Source organism: Passer montanus, unplaced genomic scaffold (genome assembly GCF_014805655.1).
Source record: "Passer montanus isolate IOZ18808 unplaced genomic scaffold, ASM1480565v1 scaffold55, whole genome shotgun sequence".
NCBI lineage: Eukaryota > Metazoa > Chordata > Aves > Passeriformes > Passeridae > Passer > Passer montanus.
This window is the reverse complement of record NW_024370485.1, coordinates 2,201,769-2,212,542: the sequence shown is the minus strand read 5'-3', so window position 1 is coordinate 2,212,542 and position 10,774 is coordinate 2,201,769. Positions and strand designations below refer to the sequence as shown.

Sequence of the window (10,774 nt, the reverse complement as noted above, 5' to 3'; positions counted from 1 at the left end):
GTGAGCAAACAGCCATTTCCAGTCTCTGTGGGAATAGAGTAGCTATTTTGCATACCATGCTTTCAGGAACCAAAAAATCACAGCAAGCCCACAGCAAAGAGCAGCTGGCACTGGGGTGAAATTCCCTGTCCCTGCTTGGCCCAGCTGTATTCCTGAGCCCATGCCCAGTGGGCTGCCACCAGAGGTTTGCTGATGCTGCAGGTCACAGGGCTTGTGATTGCACAAGGCTGTGCAGCTGCATTTCCTGCAGAGACATTCCCAGAGTCACAGGGCCAGGAGTGAGCAGGTTGCAGGTGTGGTGGCAGTGTGTGTTACCATCATGCTGTCATGAGAAACATCCACCTCTGGGTACATGGGAAGGAATGACTCTATTTCTGTGGATGGATTGCTAAGGCACTGCAGTGGAAAAGGGAGGCTCTGCTTTGTCATGTTTTGGGAGCCATTGCTGTGTGTTTTCATGCTTTTAATATTATTGAGCAAGAAGGGATCCAGTGTGTGGGAAGGATTTTACAACTTCTGTCACTGTGTATGTACAAATTGGTCCTGCCTTCTAGTTTCAGGCAACAGATGGTGCTGCCCCCTCTTTGGAAACAGACACAGACCAGCTTCCGATGCTCAGAGTCTGGGAAGAATAGGTGGGAACAAATTGCACCTCTGTTTTGCCCTTGGCCTAGTCTTGGAGATTGGATTTGTTCCCACCAGGGAAGGCTTTTGCCATGATATTTCTCATTTCCTCACTTCTCTTCTTGTCAATGATCTTCATCTCATGCAGTTTCTGCAAAGTAGAAAAGGGGAGAGCTGAGCAGGGAGAAAGCCAGCAGCTTTTTTTTTCTTCTCTTGCCAATCTCAAGAATAAAAACTCTGTTTCCCTGATTAATTTACATGCAGAGATGGAAAGAAAGCTGGAAAACAGCTATCCCCCATTCCCCAAATTCATGCCTGAGCTGTGCCATGAAGGGAAGCAGCTCTTTGCCCCCTTCCTGCTGAGACACCAGAAAAGACTCTGCTTTAGGATCTCTGACACACAGGATTCCCTCCATGCACTGTTCAGCCCAGGCCTTTGCGTACCTCTGAGATTTCAGCGAGGATGATCCCTTGATACTTCTTACCCTGTCCTAGAGCTTCCATCTCTGCCAGGAATTCCCTCCTCTCTTGAATTTCATTCATCACTGGTGGATAAGAGAAAGAACTGTGGAAACAGCATGCAGCCAAAAGGCAAGAAATCACGTTTTCTGTCTAGGTCTGAACCCCCAGTTTCCTAGTTCTGCTTGAACAGCAGTCCCATCAAGGCAGGGTGATATCTGGAAAACAACTCACCTTGCACAACATGTCATCACAATACCTCAGCAGTCCCTTACATAATGGGAAATGTTCCCTCTGCCCAACTTCTAACCACTCCCAGGAACATTACTTCTGTAGTTTCCTTTATGTAGACAATTCTCTTTTGCTTGGGGGCAATTTAACCAGTCTGTGGATGGAGACAGAACCTGCTGTTGAGGTTCATTAGTTGATATGCATCACCCAGTGGCTGCAACCATCCAAGACCAGGCATGGATCATCAGCTGCTGCTTTGCAGCACAGACCTGCAGCCAGCTGATCTAAACCCTGTCACAGATGTGTCAAGGACAACACTCAGCTTGTGACAAGTGTTGGAGGCTACCAAGCACGTGTAAAATCAGCTGCACTGGCTCCCTGCAGCAGGATGTACCCCTTCTGTACACATTATTCTAGCAATGCCCATCTTTGTGCTGACCTGGCTGGCAAAGGGCTGGCAGGGCTGTACACACACACTGAAGATTCAAGCACAGAGAGAGGTTTTAGGCAGGGTTTTGCTATCCCAGTATACACTGCAGGCAAAAGTCTTTCACTGCTTCAAATTCTGCTCAATATTCAAGCTTTGCTAGTATAACTACTGTGATCCTGGAGTGGAACAGCCCAAAGTGTGGTCAGGCTATCAAGTGATCTGTTCTATGCTGAGTCATGCTTGCTGGGAAAAGGACCAACAGTACCTGAGCTTGCATCCCAGGTATCCCTGCACATCCCCAGGCTATTCCCTGCCAGCAGGGTGCATTTTGTGTGGGCAGCCCAGAGAGCCATCTGCCAGCAAACCTCAGCAGTACAAGCTCTGTGAGGATGGCTGGATCACAGTGTCACAGCAATGAGTCCTTTCTCTTGGAAACTGGCCTTTGTGGCTCCTCCTGTGATGGGCTTCAGGGTACTGGCAACACAGGCTGCCACCCCAGCCCCAGGAGGGAGCTGGCTTCCCAGGCTTCCTGCCTGCCTCCCTCCTGGGGCCATGCAGACGTACGTTCTTCAAACCGGTCAGGCTCAGCTATGTCCTCTTCCTTCTTCCGAGCAAACACCTGCTCCACCTTGTCCTCCACCTCGTCCTTCCCTAACGCTAAGATGTTCTGAAGTCTTCTCTTCTCCTTTTCCAAATCTCCTGTGAATGCCAAAGGAAAAAAAAAAAAAACCATTATTATCAGCATGTCTCCTCATGGAGGAGCCTGACTGCCAGAGATGGGGCCATGCAGACGTACGTTCTTCAAACCGGTCAGGCTCAGCTATGTCCTCTTCCTTCTTCCGAGCAAACACCTGCTCCACCTTGTCCTCCACCTCGTCCTTCCCTAACGCTAAGATGTTCTGAAGTCTTCTCTTCTCCTTTTCCAAATCTCCTGTGAATGCCAAAGGAAAAAAACCCCATTATTATCAGCATGTCTCCTCGTGGAGGAGCCTGACCACACTGCTTCCCTGCTAATTGTGCCAGAGGAAGTGTTTCATGAATGTCAGTCCAAGCACCACATGGGGGAACCAACATCAGAGGAGTGGTTCACATTTATGTGCTAGAAAATCATGTAGTGCCCCATTCTTACTCAAGGTCTGTCACCTGTCACCCCCAGCTGTCAGGCAGAAGTCAGTGAGCACTTCCAGCAGATGCTCCCTCAGAGATCCATTTCTGAAGTGTCTTTGCAGACTGGAGCAATTCAGCTGTACTGGCACTGCTGGGATTGAGGCAGGGGAGGGACAGAAGGGGAGGAGAGGCTCCAGGCATTGCCGTGTATTTATTAGCCACGTTTGCTGACTTACGTGTGGGCTGTGGCTTGAATTTCTCCCGGGTGTAGGCATCTCCTGCCTGGCACACCTTGGCAGGTCGGAGAAGCGGTCTGGCTGGAAGCCTGCACGGCTGGCAGGCTGCTGGGTAGGAAACAGGCACTGGCTGCTGGCTGGATGGGGGGAATCTCTGAAGGGGCAGGGCATCTCCTCCTGGGGGACGAACCAAAAATAACAGCAAATCACGGCATGAATGCGTGGCTCTGGGCCACTGCCAGCAGATCTACCTGTTGATCTACAGCAGCATCACAAGGGAAGACCCCAGTGCCCCAGATGTCTCACTGGGCACGACAGGCTGCGGTTCAGGTCACACCGTTGTGCCCTGTTTTCTGGCTGGCCCGCGGGGACAGCTCGCCCCGTGTGTCCCCATGTATCAGCAGCTGCTGGTTACAACACTTGCCCGTCCGAGCAGGCTCTGGGCGAGATGCTAAAGCTCCTGCGCACAGCACAGCAGCGGGCAGGAGAGCGGGGGGCCGCACTCACGTGTCACGTAGTCCATCAGGTATCGCCTCTGGGAATGCGTCATCTGCAGCTCCTCCATCATCCCTGGAAAACACAACGTGTCGCTGAAGCGGCAGCAGAGCCGGGCTGGGGAGCCCGCCCCGGGGTCACCTCCCCTCACACCCCCAACCCCGAGGGCAAGATGCGGTCTTGGGAGGCTCCAGCCGGGACGGCGACACCAGCCGCGGGCCCGCCCGGCTGGGACGCTCTGCCTCGGGCGAGGCACGGCGGGCGGGACCCCGGCGCCCCGAGCAGCTGAGCCCGGCCCCGGCCCGCTGCGCCGTTACCTCTCACTAACTNNNGGCCCCGCCTGCCCGCCGCCGAGACCCCGCCGCGGCCCGGGGTCCCCGCCGCCTCCATCGGCACGGGGGCGCGGCCCGGGGAAGCGGCGGCGTCGCCACGGCAACGGCGCAGGAGAACTTCCGGCAGCGTCACGGCAGCGGCCGGAAGTGGGGCCCGGCGGGGCGGGCGGCATGTCGGACAACGAGGACAAGTGAGGAGAGCGGGCCCGGGCACGGAGGGGCGGGCGGGGGCGGCACGGGCACGAGTGCCACGCGTGTGTCTCTCCCGCAGCTTTGACGGGGATGACTTCGATGATGTGGAGGAGGATGAGGGCCTGGAGGACCTGGAGAACGCGGAGGAGGTGGGTGCCGGGCCGTGGCCGGGGAGGCCTCGGCGGCGGGCGCGGCTGAGCGGGTTTGTTCCCACCAGGAGGGACAGGAGAACGTGGAGATCCTGCCCTCGGGAGAGCGGCAGCAGGCGAACCAGAAGCGCATCACGACCCCCTACATGACCAAGTACGAGCGAGCCAGAGTCCTGGGCACTCGGGCCCTGCAGATAGCGTGAGTACTGCCCGCTGTGCCCCGGCATTGCTGCGCCTCCCTGGGCTCTGACAGTGCTTTCCTCTTCCCTTGGCAATTCCCAGGCCTGCTGAATCCCCTGCGTGACTGCTGAGCTTGTGTGTCACCCCCTGCCCAGCCTGAAGCTGAGCCTTTATTGCACCTGAAGGCTTTGTGTCTCTCCTTGCCTGAAACTGTGCTGCTTGTGCATAAAGAGGGAGCTTTTAGTAGCCACAATGAGCTTTCCTAGATCACAGACAAGATTATTAGGCAATGGGACAAGACAATTCTGCTTTCTGTCTTTCCTGAGGGAGCCAGCATGGACTTGAAAGTTCCTAACTGGTTTGTGAAAGGTAGTGTTGGAGGGAGAGATGCTTCAAAGCAGCTTCAGTTGATAGCACAGGGCTGTAGGAATTGGGAGTGAAGAAATCTACCTGAAATTCATTCTAAATGAAGTTGCATTGTGGGAAGCTGTAAGGTTTTCAAACTATTTGCAATAGTAAGGCCTTATTTATAATAGACAATAACGTTTAGAACTTACTTTAAGTGCTGTCAAGGCTGGCTGTTCTTAATCTATTTGCCTTTTTAGACTTTTTAAAATAATAAATATTAAAAAGTGTTGTGCTTTTTGAAGAATTACTTTCTGAGAGAGATTGTTAGCCAGTGGCAGGGGTTTGATTTTCATCTTGGTTAAATCCATTTTCATAATGAGGCTTCTCTTGTGCACAATTTAGAAGCTCACAGGCAGGCAAGCTGTTCTTTGCAAGCCTGTGAAGGTGCTTTGTGCATGTTCTTTCAGTTGGTGAAAGGCAGGAAAAATGGGGGGAGAGGAGATGGGCCCGTGCCAAACCCTGAATCCAAAACACTCTGGCACCTGGTTCTGCTTCACCTGCATCTTCTGCTTGCAGGGCTGAAGAGCTTTCTGTCCAGTGGATGGCTGTAGTCACAATCCTTTGCAAAATGCTGAATTGTTTCTTCCCAGAGGTGAAATGCCCTGTAAATCCAGCCCCTCTCTTGCCCTGGTCAAGGCCTGGAAGCTGTGAGCCAGTCAGAATGTGGGAGATGTGTTGGAGTTGTAGGAGGCCTGCTCATTTTACAGCAATTGCACCTTTTTCATTGGATTTATTTCAGAACCATTTTTTCCTACGTGTTTAAGTACAGCAGAGGGTGACTTGGAGAGTGTGGATCTGAGCAGTCCTTGAGCACAAGCTGCTTGGCAGAGCCCTGGGGATGGGACAAGAAGAACAGTGCAGTAAAAGTTTGGTCTGTAACCATCTGGAGGAATTTTCTTCTTGAAGTGCATAACAGATCAAGTCAGTTCTGCCAGGATGGTGCTCCACTCTCCTGCTTTACTGGCTGCTGTAGAGGTGACACAAGGTGGGCAGGTGTTCAGCTCTGCCCTCTCTGTGGTTTTGCTCAAGTGGCTGTTGATGTTTTTCCCAGGATGTGTGCCCCTGTGATGGTGGAGCTGGAAGGAGAGACAGACCCCTTGCTCATTGCCATGAAAGAACTCAAGTAAGTCACAGATTTTGTACTGATGTCTGTAAAGCCAGCAGTCCTCTCCTCATCCCAGCATTTGGCAGTTTGTTCTCAGACAACCTTGTTTTCCCTCCATAACACTGAGCACTACAGTTGCCTTTTCCTTTTTTCACAGCTGCTCTCTCCCAAACTAATTGCTCCTGCAAATGCTGATGATGAGGAGTGCTCTGTACCTCTTCTACTTCACATTCCCAGTATTCTTTATTTCTATGATGGGATCCCAAGGTCCTCATCTTTCAGGAATTGATTTAATTCCACAAATGGAATTGTTTTGAAGCAGCCATCTGAGCAGACCTGTGCTCAAGTGAAGTGCTGACAAAAATTAAAGTAAGGGTCAGGCTGGTGAGAATGTTTGTTTCCTGCACCCTTGCATGCTTGGCTTCTTGTGCTTTCCCCTGCTTACAGAAGAGTAAATAAATCCTTTTTGACTGCAGCAGAGGCAGCTTTTGGATGGTCACTTGGAGGCCTACCTTTCCACAGCAGAGCTCCCTGCTGTCCCACAGTTTTCCTGCACAGTCCAGGTCACATGCAGATGTCCTTCAAGCAGCTGGACTCTGTTACTGATTAGGTTCCTGTCCTTGAATGAAATTGTCCCCCTGCTTCCCCAGTTTCCCAGTGCACGGAAGCTGCTCTTGCAGGTTTTTTTATCTATGACAGCTCCCTTTGCCATTGCTGAAAGCTCTTTAGGTCATGTTCCTGTCAGATCTCCAGGCTCAGACTCAGTTGCTTCTGGTCACTGCCTGTGTGTGAGCTCTGGAAAGTAAGTCAGGGTGGTGTGTCCTGTTCTGTGCCAAATTTCAGGTGTAATTCTTGGCATCCATGGGAGTTACTTTACTACTGGAAAAACAACCTCCCTGAATGTAAAGAAGTTGTGTTACTTTTCAAGTCTGAGACAGTTAAAACCTGATGCCCTGGTTTTTAGGTTTTTTTTAGATTCCAGACTGTCTGATTATACTTTGCTGTTTCATGAAGTTAAATTGTATTCAGCATTTTCTTGCTCTCTAATTGGAAGCACTGTTAGCAGGTGTGTGCTCCACCCCAGCTGTAACAGGTTCTGGTACCTGAATAGTCACTGTTTCCTGTATCCTTCTTAAAATGTAACTGATGCTCTCAGGATGCACATTTCTCTATAAATTCCAGTTTGTCCTGGAAGTTCTCAGAATTCTGCCACCTTTTTAGTGTTGTGTGGGGAAAAGCCTTCTGTCAAACAAAAAGTGGATTTGTTCTTCAAGTGCCTTGATTTATATTTTCCCCCTGTATCAGGGTCAGATGTTTGGTGTTCATGGTCTGAGGGTGCTGAGTGCTTTGCATCTACAAGTGTTGGAAAGTTTTTGGGACTTTGCTATGTAATATCAAACCACTGGTGCTGCACAGCTCTCAGTTAAATGGGATGAGCTTATTGAAGCCACCAAGCACCTCACTTCCATCGCCTACTGAAGTGATACAGTGGAGATTCTGACATTTCTGTTCATCTCTCTCTTCCCCTCAGAGCACGCAAGATCCCCATAATCATCCGTCGTTACCTTCCAGATGGGAGCTATGAAGACTGGGGTGTGGATGAGTTAATTATCACAGACTGATCAGATTCCAGACGTTGTTTTTGGTTTTGCATTTCCAATGATGTTTCTAATTTTGGTTAGTGTTCGTGTAAATAAATTCTAGATCTCCCTATTTTAAATTAAATGTATTTGGGGTTTTTTGCCCTCTGTTTTCTCTTTCAGTCCCATATGTCAGAGATTACTTTCTTAGCTGTCTCCACCAGTTTGGATATTATTTTTTTCTCTGTGTGTCATGTACTGTATTAGTAAGATTAGGGAGCCAAGTGCAACGTGATTTTTCAGCTTTCTTGCACTGTTGAAGGCCTCATCTTTTAGCTAGGCCAAAGTCTGCAGTAACTCCCTCCTCTAGCACAGCTCCTCCCTGGTTATAGGACTGCTAGCCAATTAAACTCCTGCTGTACAGAATTGCTCTGGCAGGTACTTTGGCTTCAGAAAGACTCCAGCCTTCCACCACTGTCCCTTCTTAAAAGGGCAGTGCTGAGACACCTCCGTTGCTTCCCCCTAGACAGTTGGGCCTTTGTGCCCTGAACAGGTTGCTGTGGAAACCCCCAATTTCCTCTTTGGCCAGTGCTGACTGTGGGGCTTCTCAGGAGTATCGTAGAGCAGCTCTCATCAAGCCACCTATTGTTTCCCTGCTCCCTTGCTGCTTATCAGAAGTGGGGATCCCCTTTCAGTGGCACTGCCCCAGCCGGAAGCGCGGCCGCCCCTCGCTGTCCCAGCAGCTCGGCAGGTGTGGGTTGTTGTTGCTGCACTTGCTCCTGGTGCAGCTGTTCTCTGACACACTGTGGAACTGAGGTCCTGGGCATGGACAGGCCATCTCAGCTGAACATACCCTGGTGATTTTTAGGGTGGCACAACTGCAGCTAAATCCTAGAGTTCCTTTGATCTGTGTTGTGGTGAAAGATCAGTCGTCTGTCCCCTTCAGGTACCTGCACTCTCACCTCTGGTGTGCTGGGAGGTAATGTGCTCCAGTCAAGAGTTGGGTGGATGCCTTACAATCTGCAAAGGCTTCCAGCCACCTGCAGGTTTTCATCAGTTCACCTAGTTTTTGTTTGTTGATCTGTGTACTTCAAGGTTCTTCCTCTGCATGTGGAAGATCTGAGCTTGGGCAGAACACACCAGATCTTTCTCAATTATCTTACTATAAAGAGCTCTCAGAGGTTTTGGTTTCTATTTTTAAAGAGAAGAAGGAGGAGGGTACACCTCACCTATGATTTCTGCCTTATATTATATTTTTTTGTGCTCTGGTCCAGAAAGAATATTTCTGACTAGTTTGTGTTAAGGCTTGTGCTTATATATTAAGTGATCATTTTCTATGCTGTATGTGTGGTCAGTGCCTGCACATGAGCATCCATGTCCCAAAGGGAGTTTTTACCCACCTGCCTGGGAACTTGGCTCATGTAACTAGCCATGAATGTCATTCTCTTACTCTTCCCTGTAAAAGCACCAGTCTGTCCTTCCCCTCTTAGTGTGCACAGGAAGGGCTGGTTTTGGAGGCAATAATGCAAGAGCTGAATGGGTCCTTGGGTGCAATGACAGGTCAAAGGGGATGTGGAGATCTTTGCAGGTGCATGGAGGGGGTTGACTGTGAAGAATGCAAATGCTTCCTGGTCCAGGCCATCCTCACCAAGAAAAGGTTAATTTGAAGCACTGTGGCCTTCAGCCTTCTCCCCCCACCCTCCATGGAATCCTTTAATCACGTTGGTGCGGTGAAATTTCAGCCCTGAAATGGTGCCTTTGTGCAATCGTTTTGGCGTCTGCCATGGAGCGCGGGGTCGTTTTCTTGTCCTTTTTTTTATTTTTTTTTAAATGGCTTCTTTGTTCCCTGCCGGACTCCCCTCCCCAGCCTTGCATCTGTATCAGATACGATTAAAGGGATAGGGAAGGATGCCGGGCCAGCTCCTGCTAGGCTGCAGGAGGAGTGTTAACCCCTCTTTTACCAGTGGTGCTCTCAGTACCATCTTACTTGCAACAACCCCCTCTGTGAGAGGCATCCCCTTCCACTGGCAAATGGTTGAGGCAGAGCCCACTCACTTTCCCAATTTGCTTCTTGAAGGGCTGGAGTACTTATGTGAGATTAAGAACTTTCTTTTCCCACTCTTCTGTTCATCCATGCTGTGTCACTTTTCTCTCCCACCCCTGTGATCAGCTTTCATACCTCTAATTCCACCATGACATCCCTTCCTCCCTACCTGATTTGCTCAGCAGTGCCCTTCTGGGTTCTTCCCATAGCCTGTGATTTGGGGTATAGGTTTCTTCTCCTCTCCATGAATGGTCAGTCCTATTTTGTATGGAGCTCTTTAGCTGGCATCACTATTATTAGATCAATTAATCCATCCTGCTGTGGATGCTCTTGGCCTATACAGAACTTCTCCTAAATGATGCTGTGCTTTTTAAAAAGCTTTGACCATTCCACAGTTCCTAGATGTTCTGCTTACTCAACTCACCCATAAAAGTGTTTAGTGAACGGGAATTCACTGCATCTGCTCACCTGCACCAGCATTGAAGCCCTTTGGAATCAGCTTGTAATTGTTGGCAATGTCTGTGGTTAATGGGCTCCTATTGTTCTGCCTTGAGAGATGTTCTCAAGCACAGTGATACCTGCTACACGTTTTTCTTTCCCGACAAGTTCAGATACCCTCCCAGGACCTGACTATATACAGGAGATCTTCTTCAGCAAGTGAGGCAGTGTATACATGTGTTCTGGAATATACTCTGTGTGTGTGAGTGTTTGTGTTTAGGTTCTTGCTTGTGGATGGTAAGAGGGTGGGGGTTTGAGTTTTTACAGAGAAATTAATGGCTGCTTCCAAAATACACAAATTTGTGTATGTGGGGAAGTTTTTTTTGAAAGTATGTAACCTGCTACCTGGTCATGAGGACCAAGATGAGAAACTGCACACTTCTGTCCTAGAGAGCATTAGCAGTCACACTAAGAAATTTTTGGGTGAAACATATGCAAAATAGTACTCTTGATTGCATGTGCTCTGTGAAGAACAGAACAGAAATCAGTGCTTTTCTCATGGAAGAAATGGTAGGAGGTGAGGTGTAAACAGAAGGTGAGTTTCATATCCATGAAGGAGTCTGGACAGCCAGTCAGAGTTGTAGCTGTGTCCTGTTCCTGAGAGGCAGAGGAAGGCTGTGCACAGGATCTGTGTGGTGGTGTGTGTGACCCATCACACATGTACTGGGGGAAAAAACAGAGACTTGCAGGGAAGTGGCTGAAGA

The 10,774-nt window shown here is 49.7% G+C and overlaps 2 protein-coding genes across 2 annotated transcripts; one reads left to right on the top strand and one right to left on the bottom strand.

The window, feature by feature from the left end:
* Positions 1-446: 446 nt before the first annotated feature.
* Positions 447-3,972, bottom strand: CUNH22orf23 (chromosome unknown C22orf23 homolog). Its single transcript, XM_039725224.1, has 6 exons — positions 3,900-3,972; positions 3,595-3,657; positions 3,088-3,264; positions 2,541-2,675; positions 1,069-1,169; positions 447-775 (listed from the first exon to the last, which is right to left on the bottom strand). Exons 1-6 carry the CDS (start codon positions 3,970-3,972, stop codon positions 671-673), a joined length of 654 nt encoding a protein of 217 aa, XP_039581158.1. The 3' UTR covers positions 447-670.
* A 75-nt stretch (positions 3,973-4,047) lies between these two features.
* On the top strand, positions 4,048-7,686 carry POLR2F (RNA polymerase II, I and III subunit F). The gene is made up of 5 exons (XM_039725570.1): positions 4,048-4,105; positions 4,186-4,255; positions 4,324-4,454; positions 5,895-5,966; positions 7,480-7,686. Exons 1-5 carry the CDS (start codon positions 4,086-4,088, stop codon positions 7,568-7,570), a joined length of 384 nt encoding a protein of 127 aa, XP_039581504.1. The 5' UTR covers positions 4,048-4,085; the 3' UTR covers positions 7,571-7,686.
* Positions 7,687-10,774: the final 3,088 nt, after the last annotated feature.